Source organism: Herpailurus yagouaroundi, unplaced genomic scaffold (genome assembly GCF_014898765.1).
Source record: "Herpailurus yagouaroundi ecotype Mexico unplaced genomic scaffold, PumYag 250, whole genome shotgun sequence".
Taxonomy (NCBI): Eukaryota; Metazoa; Chordata; class Mammalia; order Carnivora; family Felidae; genus Herpailurus; species Herpailurus yagouaroundi.
Window position 1 is genome coordinate 24,507,218 of NW_024412467.1, and position 24,329 is coordinate 24,531,546.

General features: G+C 38.7%; 1 protein-coding gene across 4 annotated transcripts in view; it reads left to right on the top strand.

Moving 5' to 3' along the window:
- Positions 1–24,329, top strand: part of GMDS (GDP-mannose 4,6-dehydratase) — a 638,647-nt gene that overhangs the window by 511,560 nt on the left and 102,758 nt on the right. Inside the window, exon 9 of one of the 4 annotated variants that reach the window (XM_040460741.1) lies at positions 56–176. The exons of the other annotated variants lie outside the window; for them this stretch is intronic. Coding sequence (XP_040316675.1) covers positions 56–161 — 106 coding nt within the window. The 3' untranslated portion in view covers positions 162–176. Of the gene's footprint in view, positions 1–55; positions 177–24,329 lie in introns of those variants that run through there. 4 annotated transcript variants of the gene reach the window in all.

A 24,329-nucleotide genomic window follows, 5' to 3' on the forward strand; every position in this document is an offset into this window, starting at 1 on the left:
AAGGAAGGAAGGAAGGAAGGAAGGAAGGAAGGAAGGAAGGAAGGAAGGAAGGAAGGAAGGAAGGAAGGAAGGAAAAGAAAGAAAGAAAGAAAGAAAGAAAGAAAGAAAGAAAGAGAAAAGATCAGAAGATCCCATACCAGTTATCCAAGCTTCCATCATAAGCAGCTAGAAGAAGAAGAAATTAAACCCAATACAAACAGAAAAAAGAAATAATAAACACAAAAATAGAGATTGATGGAATAGAAAAATAGTGGAGAAAATCAGTACAATCAAAATCTGGATAAACTTTTATCTGATGGGGAAAAAAAGACACAAATTATAACAGATTATATTTATTTGAAATGAAAGAAGGAGCATCACTACAGATCCTGCATATATTAACAGAATAATAAGGAAATACTATGAACAATGTTTGCCAATGACTTTTTCAAATTAGAGGAACTGGACAAATTCAATAAAAGATACAACATTGCCAAAACTGACTCAAGGAAAATGGAAATTTTAGCTGTATCTCTGTTAAAAAACTTAATTTCAAGCATTTAAGGAACAAAATAATATCCTTACTATACACACTTAGGAGAAAGAATACTTCCTAACTCATTTTATGAGGTCAGCATTACCCTGATAGTAAAAAACAAAAAATATTACAGGAAAAAAAAGTGTACAGACTAGTCTTCCACATGAAGATAGAAACAAAAAATCATTAAGAAAATATTAGCAAATTGAATCTAGCAATATATAAAAAGTCGATACACCATGACCAAGTGGGATTTATTCTAGGAATGCAAGATGAGTTTAACATTTAAAAATCAGTATAATTTAGCATATTTAAAAAAACAGAAAAGAGAAACCATGTGATTTTTTTTCAATAGTTGCAGAAAAAGCATTTGAAAAAAGTCAGTGACTATTATTTAAAAAAAAAAAAAAAAAGATGGGGCACCTGGGTGGCTCAGTTGGTTAAGCGTCCGACTTCGGCTCAGGTCGTGATGTCGCGGTCCATGAGTTCGAGCCCCGCGTCGGGCTCTGTGCTGACAGCTCAGAACCTGGAGCCTGCTTCTGATTCTGTGTCTCCCTCTCTCTGACCCTCCCCCATTCATGCTCTGTCTCTCCCTGTCTCAAAAATAAATAAACATTTAAAAAAATTTTTAAAAAAGAACTTTATTTTAAACTATATTAGGAACTGAAGGAAATTTCCTCAAGTTGATAAATGGTCTCTGAGAAAACCCCACAATTAATATCTTACTTAATGTTGACAGACTGAATGCTTTTCTCCTAAAAATCAGGATCAAGGCAAGAATGTCTGCTTTTATTATTCCTTTTCAAACTTATCTTGAAGATCCTAGCCAAAAATAAAACAAGAAAAATAAATGAAAGTAAGAAGTATATCTGTCTTTATTCATAGATAGCAGGATGGAGGACATACAAAACTTTAAGTGTTATACCAAAATAACTACTAAAACTATCATTTAACTATTTATTTATTGATCAATTTGTTTAACAACGTCACAAGATACAAAATCTATACATAAAAATCAATTTTATTTTTATGCACTGCCAGTGAACAATCAGAAACTGAAAATTTTTAAAAACCACAATACCACTTATAACAGAATCAGAAAAACATGAAATACTTAGAGATGAATTTAATAAAATATATGAAAGATTTGTACACTATAACCTGAAAAAACATTGATGAGAGAAACCAAAGTAGCCCTAAATATAAGGAGTAATACACCATGTTCTGGGATTGGAGAACTGAATATTAAGATGTAGATTCTCTTCAAGTTAATCTACAGATTGAGGTGCTCCTGGGTGGCTCGGTCGGTCGAGCATCTGACTTCGGCTCAGGTCATGATCTCACAGTGTGTGAGTTCAAGCCCTGCGTCGGGCTCTGTGCTGACAGCTCAGAGCCTGGAGCCTGCTTCAGATTCTGTGTCTCCCTCTCTCTCTGCCCCTCCCCCGCTCATGCTCTGTTTCTCTCTCTCACCCTGTCAAAAATAAATAAACATTTAAAAAAAGTTTAATCTACAGATTGAGTGCAATCACAATCAAAGTCACAGTCTTTTTTGGTAGAAATGTACAGGCTGATTCTAAAATTTATATGTAACTTCAAAGGCTCTACAATCTTGAAAAAGAAGATCAAACTTCTTTTAACACTTAATCTGCATGATACCCACAGAAAGATAGATTTATAGATCAGTAGAACAGATTGTAAAGCCCAGAAGTAGACTCACACTATACCATCAATTGAATTTTACAAAGATGTCAAGGTAATTAATTGGGGAAGAATAGTCTTTTCAACAAATGGTGCTGGAATCATGAATAGCCATACCATACGGAGTGGAAAAAAAATGAAACTCAATCCATAAATCACACCATACATAGAAATTAATTGAAAAGGATCATCGCTATAAATGTAAGTGTTAAAATTAAAAACGATTAGATGAAAACATAGGGGAAAGGCTTTACAACTTTGCTGTAGGCAAAGATTTCTTAAGTTGTTTTTCTATTAGGTTGAGTTATAAGAGTTTTTATGCTTTGCAGATACAGTCTCTCAGCCCATGACTACCTTTTAAATTTCTTAATAGTGCCTTTCAAATAGCAAAAAATTTTACATTTCCATGTAACTCAATTTATCATTCTTTTTTTTTTTAATTTATATATGAAATTTATTGTCAAATTGGTTTCCATACAACACCCAGTGCTCATCCCAAAAGGTGCCCTCCTCAATACCCATCACCCACCCTCTCCTCCCTCCCACCCCCCATCAACCCTCAGTTTGCTCTCAGTTCTCAACAGTCTCTTATGCTTTGGCTCTCTCCCACTCTAACCTCTTTTTTTTTTTTTCCTTCCCCTCCCCCATGGGTTCCTGTTAAGTTTCTCAGGATCCACATAAGAGTGAAACCATATGGTATCTGTCTTTCTCTGTATGGCTTATTTCACTTAGCATCACACTCTCCAGTTCCATCCACGTTGCTACAAAAGGCCATATTTCATTTTTTCTCATTGCCACGTAGTATTCCATAGTGTATATAAACCACAATTTCTTTATCCATTCATCAGTTGATGGACATTTAGGCTCTTTCCATAATTTGGCTATTGTTGAGAGTGCTGCTATGAACATTGGGGTACAAGTGCCCCTATGCATCAGTACTCCTGTGTCCCTTGGATAAATTCCTAGCAGTGCTATTGCTGGGTCATAGGGTAGGTCTATTTTTAATTTTCTGAGGAACCTCCACACTGCTTTCCAGAGTGGCTGCACCAATTTGCATTCCCACCAACAGTGCAAGAGGGTTCCCGTTTCTCCACATCCTCTCCAGCATCTATAGTCTCCTGATTTGTTCATTTTGGCCACTCTGACTGGCGTGAGGTGATACCTGAGTGTGGTTTTGATTTGTATTTCCCTGATAAGGAGCGACGCTGAACATCTTTTCATGTGCCTGTTGGCCATCCGGATGTCTTCTTTAGAGAAGTGTCTATTCATGTTTTCTGCCCATTTCTTCACTGGGTTCTTTGCTTTTCGGGTGTGGAGTTTGGTGAGCTCTTTATAGATTTTGGATACTAGCCCTTTGTCCGATATGTCATTTGCAAATATCTTTTCCCATTCCGTTGGTTGCCTTTTAGTTTTGTTGGTTGTTTCCTTTGCTGTGCAGAAGCTTTTTATCTTCATAAGGTCCCAGTAATTCACTTTTGCTTTTAATTCCCTTGCCTTTGGGGATGTGTCGAGTAAGAGATTGCTACGGCTGAGGTCAGAGAGGTCTTTTCCTGCTTTCTCCTCTAGGGTTTTGATGGTTTCCTGTCTCACATTCAGGTCCTTTATCCATTTTGAGTTTATTTTTGTGAATGGTGTGAGAAAGTGGTCTAGTTTCAACCTTCTGCATGTTGCTGTCCAGTTCTCCCAGCACCATTTGTTAAAGAGACTGTCTTTTTTCCATTGGATGTTCTTTCCTGCTTTGTCAAAGATGATTTGGCCATACGTTTGTGGGTCTAGTTCTGGGGTTTCTATTCTATTCCATTGGTCTATGTGTCTGTTTTTGTGCCAATACCATGCTGTCTTGATGATGACAGCTTTGTAGTAGAGGCTAAAGTCTGGGATTGTGATGCCTCCTGCTTTGGTCTTCTTCTTCAAAATTACTTTGGCTATTCGGGGCCTTTTGTGGTTCCATATGAATTTTAGGATTGCTTGTTCTAGTTTCGAGAAGAATGCTGGTGCAATTTTGATTGGGATTGCATTGAATGTGTAGATAGCTTTGGGTAGTATTGACATTTTGACAATATTTATTCTTCCAATCCATGAGCAGGGAATGTCTTTCCATTTCTTTAAATCTTCTTCAATTACCTTCATAAGCTTTCTATAGTTTTCAGCATACAGATCCTTTACATCTTTGGTTAGATTTATTCCTAGGTATTTTATGCTTCTTGGTGCAATTGTGAATGGGATCAGTTTCCTTATTTGTCTTTCTGTTGCTTCATTGTTAGTGTATAAGAATGCAACTGATTTCTGTACATTGATTTTGTATCCTGCAACTTTGCTGAATTCATGTATCAGTTCTAGCAGACTTTTGGTGGAGTCTGTCGGGTTTTCCATGTATAATAGCATGTCATCTGCAAAAAGCGAAAGCTTGACTTCATCTTTGCCAATTTTGATGCCTTTGATTTCCTTTTGTTGTCTGATTGCTGATGCTAGAACTTCCAGCACTATGTTAAACAACAGCGGTGAGAGTGGGCATCCCTGTCGTGTTCCTGATCTCAGGGAAAAAGCTCTCAGTTTTTCCCCGTTGAGGATGATGTTAGCTGTGGGCTTTTCATAAATGGCTTTTATGATCTTTAAGTATGTTCCTTCTATCCCGACTTTCTCAAGGGTTTTTATTAAGAAAGGGTGCTGGATTTTGTCAAAGGCCTTTTCTGCATCGATTGACAGGATCATATGGTTTTTCTCTTTTTTTTTTTTGTTAATGTGATGTATCACGTTGATTGATTTGCGAATGTTGAACCAGCCCTGCATCCCAGGAATGAATCCCACTTGATCCTGGTGAATAATTCTTTTTATATGCCGTTGAATTCGGTTTGCTAGTATCTTATTGAGAATTTTTGCATCCATATTCATCAGGGATATTGGCCTGTAGTTCTCTTTTTTTACTGGGTCTCTGTCTGGTTTAGGAATCAAAGTCATACTGGCTTCATAGAATGAGTCTGGAAGTTTTCCTTCCCTTTCTATTTCTTGGAATAGCTTGAGAAGGATAGGTATTATCTCTGCTTTAAACGTCTGGTAGAACTCCCCTGGGAAGCCATCTGGTCCTGGACTCTTATTTGTTGGGAGATTTTTGATAACCGATTCAATTTCTTCGCTGGTGATGGGTCTATTCAAGCTTTCTATTTCCTCCTGATTGAGTTTTGGAAGAGTGTGGGTGTTCAGGAATTTGTCCATTTCTTCCAGGTTGTCCAATTTGTTGCCATATAATTTTTCATAGTATTCCCTGATAATTGTTTGTATCTCTGAGGGATTGGTTGTAATAATTCCATTTTCATTCATGATTTTATCTATTTGGGTCATCTCCCTTTTCTTTTTGAGAAGCCTGGCTAGAGGTTTGTCAATTTTGTTTATTTTTTCAAAAAACCAACTCTTGGTTTCGTTGATATGCTCTACAGTTTTTTTAGATGCTATATTGTTTATTTCTGCTCTGATCTTTATTATTTCTCTTCTTCTGCTGGGTTTAGGCTGCCTTTGCTGTTCTGCTTCTATTTCCTTTAGGTGTGCTGTTAGATTTTGTATTTGGGATTTTTCTTGTTTCTTGAGATAGGCCTGGATTGCAATGTATTTTCCTCTCAGGACTGCCTTCGCTGCGTCCCAAAGCGTTTGGATTGTTGTATTTTCATTTTCGTTTGTTTCCATATATTTTTTAATTTCTTCTCTAATTGCCTGGTTGACCCACTCATTCGTTAGTAGGGTGTTCTTTAACCTCCATGCTTTGGGAGGTTTTCCAGACTTTTTCCTGTGGTTGATTTCAAGCTTCATAGCATTGTGGTCTGAAAGTATGCATGGTATGATTTCAATTCTTGTAAACTTATGAAGGGCTGTTTTGTGACCCAGTATATGATCTATCTTGGAGAATGTTCCATGTGCACTCGGAAGAAAGTATATTCTGTTGCTTTGGGATGCAGAGTTCTAAATATATCTGTCAAGTCCATCTGATCCAATGTCTCATTCAGGGCCCTTGTTTCTTTATTGACCGTGTGTCTAGATGATCTATCCATTTCTGTAAGTGGGGTGTCAAAGTCCCCTGCAATTACCACATTCTTATCAATAAGGTTGCTTGTGTTTATGAGTAATTGTTTTATATATTTGGGCACTCCGGTATTCGGCGCATAGACATTTATAATTGTTAGCTCTTCCTGATGGATAGACCCTGTCACTATTATATAATGTCCTTCTTCATCTCTTGTTACAGCCTTCAATTTAAAGTCTAGTTTGTCTGCTATAAGTATGGCTACTCCAGCTTTCTTTTGGCTTCCAGTAGCATGATAAATAGTTCTCCATCCCCTCACTCTCAATCTAAAGGTGTCCTCAGGTCTAAAATGAGTCTCTTGTAGACATCAAATAGATGGGTCTTGTTTTTTTATCCATTCTGATACCCTATGTCTTTTGGTTGGCGCATTTAATCCATTTACATTCAGTGTTATTATAGAAAGATATGGGTTTAGAGTCATTGTGATGTCTGTATGTTTTATGCTTGTAGTGATGTCTCTGATACTTTGTCTCACAGGGTCCCCCTTAGGATCTCTTGTAGGGCTGGTTTAGTGGTGACAAATTCCTTCAGTTTTTGTTTGTTTGGGAAGACCTTTATCTCTCCTTCTATTCTAAATGACAGGCTTGCTGGATAAAGGATTCTCGGCTGCATATTTTTTCTGTCTAGCACACTGAAAATCTCGTGCCAACTCTTTCTGGCCTGCCAAGTTTCAAAAGAGAGATCAGTCACGAGTCTTATAGGTCTCCCTTTATATGTGAGGGCACGTTTACCCCTTGCTGCTTTCAGAATTTTCTCTTTATCCTTGTATTTTGCCAGTTTCACTATGAGATGTCGTGCAGAAGATCGATTCAAGTTACGTCTGAAGGGAGTTCTCTGTGCCTCTTGGATTTCAATGCCTTTTTCCTTCCCCACTTCAGGGAAGTTCTCAGCTATTATTTCTTCAAGTACCCCTTCAGCACCTTTCCCTCTCTCTTCCTCCTCTGGGATACCAATGATGCGTAGATTATTTCTTTTTAGTGTATCACTTAGTTCTCTAATTTTCCCCTCATACTCCTGGATTTTTTTATCTCTCTTTTTCTCAGCTTCCTCTTTTTCCATAACTTTATCTTCTAGTTCACCTATTCTCTCCTCTGCCTCTTCAATCCGAGCTGTGGTGGTTTCCATTTTGTTATGCATTTCGTTTAAAGCGTTTTTCAGCTCCTCGTGACTGTTCCTTAGTCCCTTGATCTCTGTAGCAAGAGATTCTCTGCTGTCAGCTATACTGTTTTCAAGCCCAGCGATTAATTTTATGACTATTATTCTAAATTCACTTTCTGTTATATTATTTAAGTCCTTTTTGATTAGCTCATTAGCTGTTGTTATTTCCTGGAGATTCTTCTGAGGGGAATTCTTCCGCTTGGTCATTTTGGATAGTCCCTGGCGTGGTGAGGACCTGCAGGCACTTCCCCTGTGCTGTGGTGTATAACTGGAGTTGGTGGGCGGAGCCGCAGTCAGACCTGATGTCTGCCCCCAGCCCACCGCTGGGGCCACAGTCAGACTGGTGTGTGCCTTCTCTTCCCCTCTCCTAGGGGCGGGATTCACTGTGGGGTGGGGTGGCCTGTCTGGGCTACTTGCACACTGCCAGGCTTGTGATGCTGGGGATCTGGCGTCTTAGCTGGGGTGGGTAGGCAAGGTGCACAGGGGCAGGAGGGGCAGGCTTAGCTTGCTTCTCCTTAGGTGATCCACTTCAGGAGGGGCCCTGTGGCAGCAGCAGGGAGTCAGATCCGCTGCCGGAGGTTTGGCTCCGCAGAAGCACAGAGTTGGGTGTTTGCGCGGAGCGAGCAAGTTCCCTGGCAGGAACTGGTTCTCTTTGGGATTTTGGCTGGGGGATGGGCGGGGAAGATGGCGCTGGCGAGCGCCTTTGTTCCCCACCAAACTGAGCTCTGTCGTCCGGGGGCTCAGCAGCTTTCCTTCCCTTTGTCCTCCAGCCTTCCCGCTTTCTGAGCAGAGCTGTTAACTTATGACCTCCTAGCCGCTAAGTCGCGCTTGCTGTCGGAACACAGTCCGTCAGGCCCCTCCGCTTTTTGCAAGCCAGACTTGGGGGCTCTGCTTGGCGGGCGAGCCGCCCCTCCGCCCCGGCTCCCTCCCGCCAGTCCGTGGAGCGCGCACCGCCTCGCCGCCCTTCCTACCCTCTTCCGTGGGCCTCTCATCTGTGCTTGGCTCCGGCGACTCCGTTCTGCTAATCCTCTGGTGGTTTTCTGGGTTATTTAGGCAGGTGTAGGTGGAATCTAAGTGATCAGCAGGACGCGCGGTGAGCCCAGCGTCCTCCTATGCCGCCATCTTCCCCTCCTCAATTTATCATTCTTTATGGCTTTTGGTTGCTATGTGTGTTTGCAGTGAATGTATCAGTTTGGGGTGAAGCCAAGGATTTCTTAGGGCACCAAAAGCAAGAACCATAAAAGGGAAAAAAATAACAAACTGAATATCACAGTTAAAAACCTCTGCTCTTTATAAAGAAAATGTGTGATATATACACAATGGAATATTACTTAGCCATCAAAAGGAATGAAATATTTCCATTTGCAATAATGTGGTTGAGCTAGAGAATATTATGCTACGTGCAATAAGTCAGTCAGGGAAAGACAAATACCATATGATTTCACTTATATGTGGAATTAAAGAAACAGAACAGATGAACATACAGGAGAGGGATAAAAAAGAAAAAAGAGGGAAGCAAACCATAAGAGACTCTTAAAGATAGAGAACAAACTGAGGGTTGAGGGAGGGAGATGGGTAAGGGATGGGCTAAATGAGTAATGGGTATTAAGGAGGACACTTGTTATGATGAACACTGGGTGTTGTATGTAAGTGATGAATCATGGAATTCTACTCCTGAAACCAACATTGCACTGTATGTTAACAAACTAGAATTTAAGTAAAAATTTGAAAAGAAAAGGAAAAGAGAATGCTAAACAAATACACAAAAATCAACAACAACAAAAAAAACAAAACAAACAATACACCTCTGCTCTTTGAAAAGTGACCATTAAGAAAATAAAAAGGCAATAGGGTACTGGGTGGCTTAGTTGGTTGAGCGCCCAACTTCCGCTCAGGTCATGATCTCACGGTTCGTGAGTTCGAGCCCTGCATCGGGCTCTGTGCTGATGGTTCGGAGCCTGGAGCCTGCTCCAGATTCTGTGTCTCCCTCTCTCTCTGCCCCTCCCCCACTCACACTCTGTCTCTCTCTCTGTCTCAAAAATAAAATAAACATTAAAAAATTTAAAATAAAAGAAAAAGGCAAGCATGGTCTAGAAGAAATAAGTGTAATACATCAGACAAAGGACTTCTATCTAGACAAGAAGACAAATAACTCAATTAAAAAATGAGTCCAATATTGGAACAGAAACTTCACAAAAGAAAAGGTACAAATGATTATTTGGCACATGGAAAGATGCTCAGTGTGATTAGTCAACTGGGAAATGTTCATTAAAACCACAGTGTAAATACTATTACACTCCCTTTAGAATGACTACAATGCCATAGTGCCAAGTATTGATGAGGATGTTGTAGCAGCTAGAGCTGTCATACATTACTGATGAAAGTATAAATAGTAAAACCACCTTGAAAAATAGTTTGGCTTTCTTATAAAATCAAATCTATATTTATCATTTGACCAGCAATTTTCCTAGACACTTAACAAAGAAAAATTAAAATCTACATCCACATAGACACTTATAGATGAATATCTGTAACAGCTTTATTCCTAATTAAAGCACTGCCTCCCCCAACATTCAGTCAACCAGTGAATGAATAAACAAAGGTTATGTGTCTGTACAGTGGAATACAGTGGAGTTCCAAAAATGAGTGGACTAGGATGAGTCTTAAAAACTAATGATTTTAAAAATCTTAAAAAATCTAAGCATAATTGCTTAGTGAAAGAAGTCACCCACAAAAGAGTACATGCTGTAGAATTCTATTTATAGGATATTCTAGGAAAGAATAATTTGGACTGATAGAAAGCCAATCAGTAGTTAGTTGCCTAAGCATGATGGGCTGAGTTTGGGGTGTTGACTGGAGAAAAGCACAGGGAAGTGGTATAAATGTCTCATATCTTGACTATAGTGGTTGCATGAATGTATGCATTTTTCAAAACTCATCAAACTGTCTACTTGTTAGACATTTTATTGTTTGTAAATTATACCTCAGTAAAGTTTTTTTAATATAAAAGGGAAAAAAAAAAACAAGGAACTTCAAGAGGCCATCATCAAGGAATGTTTAAGTGACTGTAATCAATTGTTATCAAACTATTAAAAATAATGCTTAAGAACAGGGCACCTGGGTGGCTCAGTTGGTTGAGTGTCTGACTTTGGCCCAGGTCATGATCTCACGGTTCATGAGTTCAAGCCCCGTGTCGGGCTCTGTGCTGACAGCTCAGAGCCTGGAGCCTGCTTTGGATTCTGTGTCTCCCTCTCTCTCTGCCCCTTATCCGCTCATGCTCTGTCTCTCTCTCTCTCAAAAATAAATAAACATTAAAAAAAATTTTTTTAAATAATGCTTAGGACTTTAAAGTATAATTATGACAATGTTAAGTTAAAAAAAAAAGTATACAAGTTTAGATCTGTTGTATGATCTAAACTCCCTAAAACTGTGCCTACAAAACATTAGAAGAAAACACAATGGCAGTTTCTACATTGTGAAATTATGGGCAGCTTTAGTATTCTGCTGTATATATTGCTCTGTATTTAAATTTTCTGTGAGGAACTTGTGTCCTTTTATAGTAAGAAGTCACCTTACACACTTTTTTTTTTTAATTAGGGGTAGTATTACAAATGAATCAGATTCTCTTTGAGAAGTGGATGAGACTTGGCCATTCTCCCATCTTGGGGCTAATGTTCTGTTTTCAGTCACCAGGCCATTCTTCTGACCTATGCTCCCCATGAGCTAAATGCCTGTTTTCTGACCTAGCGCAGTCTCTCACAAAGTAGAATGCTATTCCAAGAGATGTGTATGAAAGCATTCCATGTCTCCTTCATTTAGAACATACAGAATATTATAACCGCTCTTGGAGAATTGCCAGTAAAGCAACTGTTTAACTTTGTTTAACCCAGCATTTTCCAAGCTTAATTTTTAAGTTTATATTAAAATCTTATAAAAACAAGAGTTCTGTGGCTCACCCACTGGGAAACGTTCCTCTGTCATTCAAACCTGAACAACAGATATCTAGCATGTCTGACTCCCTCCCTCTCTTCCAAAGTAGTGCTGGCCATTGGCAAGTTCTCCCTCAGTAGAAAAGGCCCGGCAAAGCAGTTGAGTCATTTTCACTAAAATCTGTCTCAAATTTCAGGCAATGGCCTTCATTTTGTTTAAGAAGGCAGACTACACCACAAATCAAGTTTTTAGTGGTATATTAAAATTTTCCTTTGAGTGGTATATAAAATTTTGGTAAAGCAAAAAACTTTTTGCAAATTCTTAGAAAAAAGAGATTGATGTGAAGTGCTGAGCATTCTAGATGAACTAAAGATCTGGCTTTGTCCCTTTAATAAGAGTCTTCTGAGTGGCAGCAGTTACCACCTGTGTGCCCAGTACCCTTCAGGTCTTGCTGTGTCCTATCACTAGAGTTGTGGGAACAGAATGCTTACATTGCATATTCTTCATAGTTTGTCTGAAAATATAAAATTCCTTCTCAGGGCTAGATAATAAAATCATGATGGCTTCGTGAATGCTGTCTGCAAGTTATGTTCTATTGTTTGTTTTTTTTTCAATTTCCTTCCTCTGGATCTTCTTTGGGCCCCATGCATCAGCATACCAATCTCAGCTGGAAGAAGAGCAGGGAAGCCACAGGCAATTTCATGTGCTACAGCCAAGGCTGTTCCTTGGGCTTCAGAGTCCCCACTGCAGCTGTGAGCTCTGATGGGCCAGCAAGTCCTTCTTGGGAACAGTATCCACACAGTCAGAAACCAGGCAGAAAGGAGCAAAGAAAACACACTGATATCTGAACAGAGCTTAGAAGGCCAAGGATAGTATTATACCTCAGTAACTCATAGTGCTATTACAGTTTGAGGAGACATGCTTTTCTAGACTTTCAGGAGTGTATATACCTCTTTCTCCTGGGGATGCTGTTTTCATCTTTTTCAGAATTGCTCGATTTCAGTCCTAAGACATTCATCCTTATCTGTACACAGTGTGGCATAATATTTTATTGTAAAAGCACAGTACCAGTGCCACATTCCCTGAGTTTGAATCCCAGCCCTACAACTTCCAATGGGAGTCCTTTATCTGTGTCTCTATTTTCCCAACTGTAAAAATGGGGATAATAAGAGTACCCATCTCACAGGAATGGGGTGAAGATTAAATGGGTTAAATATATTTGAAGCATCTGAAACAGTGCCCTATGCTTCTGAAGCTCTATATTAAGTATTTGCTATCAATAAAGTGTGTAATTGATTGAAAACATTGGTCAGCAGTGAAAACAAGGAAAACATAAAATGTGGAAACAGTATGATTGGAAAAGTGATTATATGTGTGGGGAGAAGAAATGTTTCATGTTTGTGTGACCAGACAGAACTGAACATAGACACTTAGCAGAGAAAGGCGATTGCAGGAAGAACAAACTTGCCGGTTGTAGTTTGATAGAAATTATGGGTGTAATGAGACATCTCTTCATCTCTAACACCTGACCCCTTCTGAGAAGTAATTGTCTATTTATTAGAATTAGGACACCTTTTTGCTGAATCTATCTCCTGTAGAGCAGTGGTTCTCAAACTATAATGTTCTGTGGATCACTTGGGGATCTTTTCAAATGCAGATTTGGAATCAGTAGGTCGGGGCAGGGCCTGAGATTCTGAATTTCTAATTGAGATACCAAGTGATGCCAGTGCTGCTGATCCATGGACCACACTTTGAGTAGCAAAGCCTGAGAGAATTATGGAGTCTCAAGTTTGAGATGCACTTGACAATCACCAAACCCAAACCCTTATCACTTTCTGCTTTGTTTTCAGTCATCTGTGACTTTACCTTCCCTGATAGACTAGACAGTGGGCTCTTTCAGGGCAGAATGCAATTCTAGTTCCCTTTTTTTCTGTACCTTTCATTCTGGACAGTACAGTGTCAGACATTTTGTAAATAAATAAACATTTTAATGAGTATACAATGGAAAAATAACTTATGGAAGCTGGGGGATTTGATTTTAGGGGCTTTTGGAGGGGGGAGGGAGTACTTGCTTATAAATGAAAAGAGGCATCCATGAGAAACAGTTCAGTGGGCACCTATAACTAGTTTGTTCCTTTTCTTCCTTTTCCATTCTATCCCTTACATCTCCAGTATTCATAAGATTACTTAAATGCCAGTTGAATTTAATTGTAATTGGATTGAATTTATCATCTGATAAATTCAGGTAAAAGAGTTCTCTGGACTTTCCATTTCTGCTCTTAATAAATTCAGGAATGCACAAAGATGAGATGAAGAAATCTAAAAAGCAAGGGTCATACATACCTCTTTTCTTTTATATGGCTTGAAAGAGGTAGACCAAAAGATGACTGGAATCTCCAAAGAATGAAGCCAAAGTTTCTGGAAATTGCTTCTGGTCCTACCATGACTAAACCAATCTCTAATATGAGATGAGATACTATGCTTTTTTAATACAAGTCACCTCAGAGCCTAAGGAAGGATGGTTTATTTATTAATCATTAGGTACCCAATCCCACCAGTCCTTGATGAATCAAGTTCTTACAAATGAACTAATTATTACTACATAAAGTAGTTTGCTTATTTTTGACAGATTATTATAATTTTTGTTATTTTAAAAATTATGATAATCTGTCAAAAATAACCTGAAAATTGGAGAATGTCTAAGAGCTTATCTTTTTGGAAACATGTAATGTGCTTCCCTATCACATTTTACATTTTAAAACATTTGACATTACTTAAATCCCAAGACTGCATGAAAGTCCATAAGCCCACGACCAATGTCTTTGTTTGTATACATCTTAAGGCAATTTTGTTTTTGAATTGTAGTATGTAGAGCAAAAATTTTAATTAGATTTACTTTGTATAAATCATTTTTCATTCACTTACATTTTCGTCCTTAGCTGGCTAGCTGACTTATAAATTTGTTTTCCATAAAAACATTTTGTAGGAAACTAACATTAATTAGAGAAATTACAGTATGTGAAAGCAAATATCTAGTCTTTTTTTATTTTAAATACAATGCTGCAAGTTGAAAATTTGAACAAAAATTAAAAGTGCAAAAATTAATCTTTGCAGTGTAATTTAGTCATCTAGATAATCGTTATGCCCTCAATTTCATATTTTATAGAAGATATTTCATGTTTCAAGAAAATTGTCCATATTCTTTTATGGACTTGAAAATGCATTATTGATTACTTAGGTTAAGATTGAGGGTTTTTTGCACCTTTTTGATATGGAATTCATGTTGCTTTTAAACAGTCCTTCAAAAGGCTTTATTAAAATGTATACTTTAGAATAAATTAATAGCCTCTGACTCTACATGGAAGCAACATCTTAGTCTGTAAAAATATGTGCACTTTGTGTTTCCTCGAGGAATCAAGCATGACATTTTATTTCTAGGGGTATTCTGTTGAGTTATGAAGAATGATATATATAAGTTCTTATTTTCTTAATGTGTGAAATATCCATCCTAATAAAACAAAGCCTTAAGCATACTGAAAGTATTTAGGAAGGAGAGATGAATGAATAAGCATTTTTAGTAGTCATAATTTTTTTTTGTTTGTTTTTAAGGAAGTGAAACTGAACTCAAAGTAGCCTTGGGGACACTCGGATCCAGGGCCTGGAGATCTTTCAGGGCTCTCTCTGCTTCTTGGAATGCTGCCTTCATTCCCTCAGCATGTTCCTATGGCAGAGGACATCATTGATAGCATTTCTGGGGATGCGGACTAACACAGTAAATGAAGAATAGAATCTTTTTGATAGTTATCAATAAAGAAGACTGAGGAAGGATTCTGGCTGGCCCCACTGAGCCCTATGATAACCTCTAGACCATTCACTGAAGACAGAGTATGGGGCCAATGCCTAGGCCCTGTCTTGTTAGGGAGAGAGAATTCTGTGCTTGGCAGGCCATAGAAGTCCATGGTCTGAGTAGGAGAGGATCAAGGTCCTTCTCCAACAGCAGGATGTTATTTCTAGAAGAAAAGCAGAAAGTACTGCTAAGCAGACAAAAATAACATGTTCATATAGCATTTAATGGTCATTTAATATGAGCCCCAAAGTGTGCTATGAGCTGCCCACTTATTCAGTTTAATTCCAGGTCTGGGGCACTGTTTCACTGAGAAGGATACTGAGGCACAGTGAAGTCAAGTATCCTCTGAAGGTTACCCAGCTAGTGAGTGGTAGAGCCAAGATCTAAACTGAGTACTTTTTGACTCAAAGAGCTTTTTATATTGCACTTTTCATCCTACTTGTTTATATCCTTCAAAACAATCTTTGTAATGTGATGGTTGTATGCTAACAGTGGGATCACATCATAAGGAAATAACTTGCAAAACAAGATCCAGGCCCACATGCCTCTGTGAAAGGGAGGCCCCAAACAGAATACCAAGAGAGCAAAAGAAGTCAAACCTTGGTTTTTAAGCATTCAAGAGCCCATGTTCTGATGGGAAAAAAACAGATTTGAAAGATCTTTCAAGGATAATCTTTACTATATGCAGTTTTGTTCATAAGCTCTGTCACTAGAAGCAAATCCCCCCTAACCTGTAGCACCACACATAGTTCCTTGAGCATCTCCTGTCCTTTCAGATCCACAATTGTAAGCGAATGAGCCAGGCCTGGCATCTGTGTCAGTCACCAGTGTCCTCAGTGCTCACAACAACTGGTCTGTAGTAGATGCTCTGTGATACCTTCTTACTTGAGCCCAGATGGATAGCCAAAAGCCAGTTTGTCCAGAAAAGCCTTTCAGGAATGTTCATTGTCACCCTAACTTCCCCTAGTTGGATTCATCATGGTTCACTCTCTCATGGTGGTGACAGCTATAGAGAAGCCACTATGCTTCCTACCCTAGAGAGCTGCTAAGGAAGGATGATAAGGACCTTAGTTTACACAAGTGCCTGGAGGTGGAGATGGAGAGGATGGACTGATCCAAGAGACTTGGAATCGATAGGATTTGGTGAACAATTGGATATAGAAGGGAAGGGAGAGATTGATTAGTGTGCCATCAATTAAGGTAGAAAACTTTATGCCCTCTCACAGTTTTACCTGCTGTAATTTACATGCTTAAAGGAAAATTATGGATATTTTCTCTAAACTGAACTTTTTCTTTAACCTCATTATTACATGATTTTCATATCAGACACACCAATCACTATCTGCAATATTCTCACTTCAGCTGTTTGAAGGCCAGTTATCACTTTCTAATTCTATTATCGTTTTTGAAATTATCTGTTGTAATATTCACTGAAAAAACCTTGAAAGATGTTGCCATCTATATGTTTCGAATTGGCACCAATATTTTCTCTTAAATCTTTGCTATCATTTGAGTGATTTTTTGCTTTGAATTTATTAGAAAAATAGCATGTTCGTTTCAGTTTGGGTGAGTAGAAGATTCTCGGGGAAATAGATCAGTACCACATACAATCCTGATAAAATTTAAGGTAATGTTGGGCAATTAAATTCCCATTTGGTCATTTGTATTAAGAAGGCACCCTTATGACAACAAATGTTTTCTTCCAAGAACATTACAGGGTGTTTGTTTATTTGGAGGCGGGTGCGTTGTTGGGGTTGTTTTTAGTGTTATGTTTTGCTTTACACATCAAGTTATTACTAAGTAATGTGAAAAGGAAGTACTTTTCTCCTACAATTAAAGTGATAATAGCATAAACCCAAATAGGTAAATACTTGTCTTGACTAATTTTTTGTCGCTAATCTTGTTAAATTTTGAGAAGAGTTGTAAGAATAGCCTACAGCCTTGTGAGCTCCACCATCCGTGCTGGGGGGGAAAAAAATGTTTCAGCCAATGGAAATATTTATCATAGTTTGTGGCACTCTGTCTGCATTTTGTGTAAAAATAGCAGGGGCCAGAAATTATTATTTATTTAAAAAGAAATTATTCGGGGCGCCTGGGTGGCGCAGTCGGTTAAGCGTCCGACTTCAGCCAGGTCACGATCTCGCGGTCCGGGAGTTCGAGCCCCGCGTCAGGCTCTGGGCTGATGGCTCAGAGCCTGGAGCCTGTTTCCGATTCTGTGTCTCCCTCTCTCTCTGCCCCTCCCCCATTCATGCTCTGTCTCTCTCTGTCCCAAAGATAAATAAACGTTGAAAAAAAAATTTTTTTTTAAGAAATTATTCATTTAGAAAGAAACTCATTTCTAAAATCCTCTTGGCTGAGATAAGTAATTTTATGTTCATGCATATTCTTCTCCTAATTGGGAATTATTCCCTGGTGGGTAGGATTTCTGGCCCCTGGGCCTTGAGAATGAGGGTAAGAAAGACTGTAAAAAGAGGAAGGCCAGTGGATAGAGGTTAGGGTGTAAATCTTGTACCCCTGTGGCTGGTGTATCTGCTAGAAAGTATTCCTCAAGAATTGGCTGTGCCTATGACTGTGTTAGATTGCATCATGGGAAAACAGATCCCTCCAATGAGTTGTTTTGTTGAACAGAATTTTCCCAAGACCTACTTCCAAGCGTTCTATTTGGGGGGAAAGTCAGAAGAAAGAAAATCACTGTGTCTCTGCATTTTTTCTCCTAGGGAGATTTCATAACTTTAAATGTAGGTCCACTAAGTGTCCCTTTCCCTGACAGAGCATGGCTGCATTTGTTTTTGACCAGCTGCCTCTGAGCCCCTACTTGCTTTAACTCCCACCTGAAAGCTTTAACTCCAGCTTGCTACATCTTTCTTTGGTGTCCATACTATCTAACCAAGTTGAACAAAATCTGTGAGACTGAATGTTAGAAATATAACTCACCTTTAGTCATCATCACTTTGAATCTGCCACTGTTGCTAGAAAAACTCAATCACTGTGAGAAGCCTACACAGAAAGCCTATTCCCGAATGTAGGTACTATGGGAACTTTCTGGCGATACTCTAAATAGACCCAGGCCTTGAAAAATATCTACATAATATTTAGTCACAATAAATAGATTTGGACTTGTCATATAAGCTTCAACTTATTGAAAAAGACTCTTTCCCCTGCCTCCCTTCCTCCTTCCCTCCTTCCTCTCTTCTTTGTCTTTCTCCCCTCCCCTCTCTAGCAATCTGAACTCTATTATTTGCCTTTGTAAACTTCTAAGATAGTTGAATTTTTAACATGTAAAAAAACCCCAAAATATAACATGCTAAAGTGATGTGTGAACCTTTACTGAAACAGCAGGCTTTTTAATTATTAACCTGTATAAGATCTAATTTGAGCCCTGATTTCATGCTGTGTCTTGGAGGCTGAGGCAACCCTCATTCTATTTCATGTATAGTTGATGTAATTCACAGGGTCGCAGGTCAGTTTAAGTTCTTTAAGGGTCCATTAATCCTCAGAATAAATGCTTCTTCTATAAGTTACCTAATTAAGCAGCCAGCATAGTTCTTAAGATGTAGTAAATGCACCATAAATGTGCTATTTTTCCCCTCACTTTTTCTCTCCAAGCAAAACTCATCTAAGATAATCAGAAGACATTTCCTTTCCTTTGAGTAGTGTAGACTCTAATTGGCTGACAATACATTATTTACAAATATACACAAATAGATGTTGGTATTGTGCAAATTCATTCTATCAGTACTGAAGTGATATCACCATGAGCACCATTGGAGCAATGTCTGCAGAAAGGTACATCTAAACGGGCTCTTAGCCAAAGAGGGAGGTATGGATGGTAGTTAAGAAGAAGGAAAGCATTCCAAGTGGGTGGAATGGCATGAGAAAAGGCATGGAGGCAAGAGTTACTAAATTGTATGTGGGCGATAGGCAAGCTGATAAACTGGGTTGGACCAGCCAGACCACATTGGGGCATATTGAGAGATACTCACACCTACTATTCCCTCTGCTTCTCTGCACTTCCCACTCATTCTCTAGGTCTTAGCTTAGACATCCTCCATAGCCCAACATCCTACGCTCAACCAAGTCTTGCTAGCTCCCCTCCCAGTCTTCTGGTATCACTCTGTGTACCTCCTACCATCATTCATACACTACATTGTAGGGGCCACTAGACTTTAAGCCCCCTAAGGACAAAGGCCATCTAGTTTTCTCATACCTGTGTCTTCAGCACCTGGCTTACTTTAGTAAATACTTTTAGTAAGCACTTAATAGGTATTCAGTGAAGATTTGTGGGAGGTGGGAGGAGGAGAGATGGATAGATAAGATTGGGCAAATAGAGGAGGGACAGAGGACAGAGGCCTTGAGCTATGGCTGAGACTCATACAGAGCTCAAGCACTAGTCCTTAAATTGTACCTTCCCACTACCACCCCTTAGTAAGACCTCCATTCATTTTGCTTAGTCCTGTAAAACAGAAGAAACTCTACCTACAATCTTTGGAAGTGTATAGGATGCCCCAGGTGAGTTAAAATAAATTAAAATAAAGCAGGTGGATAGAGCATGGTTAGCAATCCATGCAAAGATAGCATAGAAACACCAAGGCTTGTTTAAAAACTAGCTGTGCATTTGAACTTCCCTTCACTGGCATTTTACAGCTGAGAACAATTTCTGGTCTTTTTCCTATTCGATCTCTTGATCTACCCTCGTTAGACATGACCACACAAAGCTTTTTTCATTGAGTTAATCATTCTAAATTTCCTAAAGATTTCCTAAAGATAAAGCATAAGGAAAAGACACTTTGAAAGTACAATTTAAGTCTCTCAGCAATACTGATAAAAAGAAGAAAGCAAGGAAACATTTACCAATCAATAACTCTTATTGATAGTAACGTTTGGGAGGGGCCTCCCATGAAAATGACAGTGACCTTTTAAGAGGGCACCACACCTATTCTGCTTTTTCCAACTGTGTAAGATAGAGGTGTCATCCAATGACCTTCCCAAAATTGTTCAACCTCCTAAACTCCTCTCCCTCCACATGTAAACTGCAGATTGTACTACCTGCCTGATTCTTGATGTGGGGATTCATTAGTTGGCATTCACAAGAGGCCCACGATATGGAAAGCACAAAGTAAAGGTAGTTCTTACTCTAACAAGTGACATGAACAGCTGTTTAATGGATTTAAATTTTACACTTTTTGTTGTAGTTGATTATTCATTAACTGCATGCAATAGCTGGAACCCCATTATTTAATAACAATTATCCTTATTAACATTAAAATGGGGTAAAATTGAGCATGAATGGAGACAGGAGTCCCCATTTCAATAGCAATATTGTCTTTCTGTGCACAGCTAAGTTCTCATATATACATAAATTAGAGTAGACTTTGTGATTAAAACCATGGTCCCCTGAACATAAAAATTACACTCTGTCCTCTTCTCCTGTTCCACTGACTGGTTGCCCTTTACTCCTTTCTGGTAACAGTCTCTCCTGGCCTTGGGCTTCAGCCTTCTTGTCTCCTCAAGAAACTATCAGTTATCTCTCCCATCTCTGCCTTCAGCTGTCCTACATTGCTCCTTCCCATTAGTATCTTGACATTTTCAGATCCTTACATCTTTAAAAAATGGACCTCTGCAAACATTCATTCCCTTCAGACACTGCCCTTCCTCTCTTTTCCCTGCTCTGTCAAAACGTACCAATGAATTGCCTCCTCACCATCTCCCTGTCCTTACCTCCGTCCCTCTGCCACACCTCAGTCCACCTTCTGCCCCATCACCCCATCAAAGCAGTTCTTTCTGCCATCCCCAGGGACCTGCATGCTACTAAATCCTATGGACCAATTTCAATTCCTCAATTTTTGACATCGATGCAGCATCTGGCATTGTTGATGCACTCTCCCTCCCTTGCCAAACACACTGGTCCCTCACTTTCTGAGATCCAACCCTCTAGAGTGTGCCTGCTTCTTCCCAGGTGGCTCTTCCTCAGTTTTTGCAGACTTGCTCTATCTGCCTTGTAGTGTTTTCCTTCATGGATGAGATTGGAGCTGGGGTGTCAATGGCTCTACAACATCAGTTCCTCCAGATGTCCAGAAGGCAGGGTGAGAGAGGGAGATATGGAGGAAGCATTGCGTCTTTAGGGGAGGCAGGCAGGGCAGGAGCCCTGGGGATAGAATTCTGTAGGCCATGTAGAGGGAGTTGCTGGCAACAGCCTTGGTCAGAGTCCTCTGCAAACTCATGTTTGTAATGATTTTTCCTTCATTGTTGGGATTTTTTTTTCCAGTTAACACCAGCACATAATTTAAATTCTAATCATTCAACAGGAATTGTCACCAACTCCAGCAATCTCCCACCCTCCACCCCTTCTTCCCCATTTTCACAGCTATTCCTACCCACTGTGTGGGCCATTCTTTTCGCACTTTATGTCTGGAAAAGTATGTTACTCTGCTCTGTTAAATTGTCTTGATTTACCTCAAGAGAAGAGAGTATTTACTCTTCTCTATGTTTTTCTGTTCTCTTTCTGGAAATCCTTTTGCACTCTATTATACTCTTCTAGCTGATTACTTTGGCATTTACCTCCATGTTTCTAAGTAACATGTTTTTATTGCTGATTCTTGATTTTTATCCCCTTCTAGGCATTATCTATTGGCGTCCTCTTATTCAAAATGAGGGTTTTGTTTTCTGTTCCTCCCGATTTCTCCATTCTCTGAATATTCTATTGCTGTATTTTAATTTGAGGATAGCTTAATATTCAGTGTTAAATTATCATGACTGATCAATGGTTTTCATTCCAGTAAACAACAATTACTTTTTTTCTGTACAATTGTCATTTGTTTAACACAGAGCTAATAATTTTCATGTCTTCATTTGCTTTATTTTCTATATATTTATCACTAACTACCCCAGACTTTGCCCCAGCTGTCTAACTCACCTTTGAATGTGTTCAGGTCTGTGGGTTATTCTATCAGTCATGTTTTCCTGTAGCAGGGCCTATAGAACCTTCTGACCTGATTCCATCTAGACTGGTGGAGGGTTGGCATTGTGTGATCTGCCTTCATGTTCATCTGAAGGGTTCTCTTAGCCACTCTCTTAAGTTGGGTCCTCTATTTCCTGGCATCTTTTTAAAACCTCCTTCCTCATCAAGATAAAAAGCTTCTTTACAGTGAAGGAAAACAATCAACAAAACTAAAAGGCAACTGATAGAATGGGAGAAGATATTTGCAAACGACATATCAGTTATAAAGGGTTAGTATACAAAATCTGTAAAGAACTTATCAAACTCAACACCCAAAAAACAAATAATCCAGTGAAGAAATGGACAAAAGACATGAAAAGACACTTTTTAAAAGAAGACATCCACATGGCTAACAGATACATGAAAAGATGTTCAACATCACTCATCATCAGGGAAATACAAATCAAAACCATAGTGAGATACCACCTGTCAGAATGGCTAAAATTAACAACTCAAGAAACAACAGTGTTGGCAAGGATGTGGAGCAAGGGGAACACTTTTGCACTGCTGGTGGGAATGCAACCTGGTGCAGCCACTCTGGAAAACAGTGTAGAGGTTCCTCAAAAAATTGAGGAAACCTAGCCTACCACCCAGCAATTGTATCCAAAGGATACAAAAATGCTGATTCAAAGGGGCACATGCACCCCAATGTTTATAACAGCACTGCCAACAACAGTCAAATTATGGAAAGAGCCCAAATGTCCATCAACTGATAAATGGATAACAAAGATGTGGTGTGTGTGTATATATACATATACACACAAACACACATACAGTGGAACATTACTCAGCAATCAAAAAGAATGAAACCTTGCCATTTGCAACAACATAGATGGAACTAGAGTGTATTATGCTAAGCAAAATAAGTCAGAGAAAGATAAATATCATAAGATTTAATTCATATGGAATTTAAGAAACAAAACAGATGAACATAAGGGAAGGGAAGAAAAAATGAAATAACAGAGAGGGAGGCAAACCATTAAGAAATTCTTAAATACAGAGAACAAACTGAGGGTTGCTAGAGGAGTGTTGGGTGGGGAGATGGGAAATGGGTGATGGGTATTAAGGAGGGCACTTGTTGGGGTGAGCACTGGGTGTTATATGTAAGTGATAAATCACTAAATTCTACTCCTGAAACCATTACACCATATGTTAACTAGTTTGTGTTTAAATAAAATTTAAATAAATAAATAAATAAATAAATAAATAAATAAATAAATAAATTTTAAAAAATAAATAAAAACTCCTTGGTTTGATGAAGCAAAATCTTATTTCTAAGAATAGTGCATGGAAAGCAAATATTTTTGACCCAGTACATCTGAAAATACCTTTATTCTGCCCTCAGAATTAAGAAGGTAGCTGATGTAGATTGCTTGGTTGGAAATACTTTGCCCTTAGAATTTTGAAGGTATTGCTCCATTGCCTTTTAATTTGCAGTGTTACTATGGGAGACTGAGAGCCATTTTGCCTCCTAGTCCCTGTGTATTCTCTCTGGAAGTCTGTCAGTCTTTTTCTTTGTCCTAATGTTCTGAAATTTCATGTGATATGGGTTCCATCCATTATTCAGAGCACTCTGTTGGGCCCTTTCAGTCTGAAAATGCATGTTCTTCTCTGACCAATTGTCTTGATTTTACTTAATTATCTGCTCTTCTCTGTTTCCTTTTTTTCTATACTTTTTCTGGAAATTCTATTATACTGACCTCTTGAGGCCATATTCTGATTTTCTTATCTTTCTTCTGGTTTTTCATATCTCCATCTTTTTGCTCTCCTTTCTGGGAGATTTCCTCAGTTTATCTCCAAAATCTCCTCTTGAACTTTTAATTTTTTCAATTTTTTTTCAATTTCTAAGATTTTTTTTCCAAATTGTCCTTTATTATATACTGTCTTATTTTTGTTTCTTTGGTATCTTTTCATATCTCTGAAGATATTAATAGTAGAATGTGTGTTTTTGTTTTGTTTTTTGATTACCTTTTCTATTTGTCCTATTTTCTCCAGCTTGCTGGTTTTCAATTTGTTTGTTATGATTTCTCTTTCCTATATGTGGTTTTCCCCACATGTCTGTCTGGTAGTCCTTGGTTTTCTGCTCATGTTTAAAAGTGGGGGCTAAAAA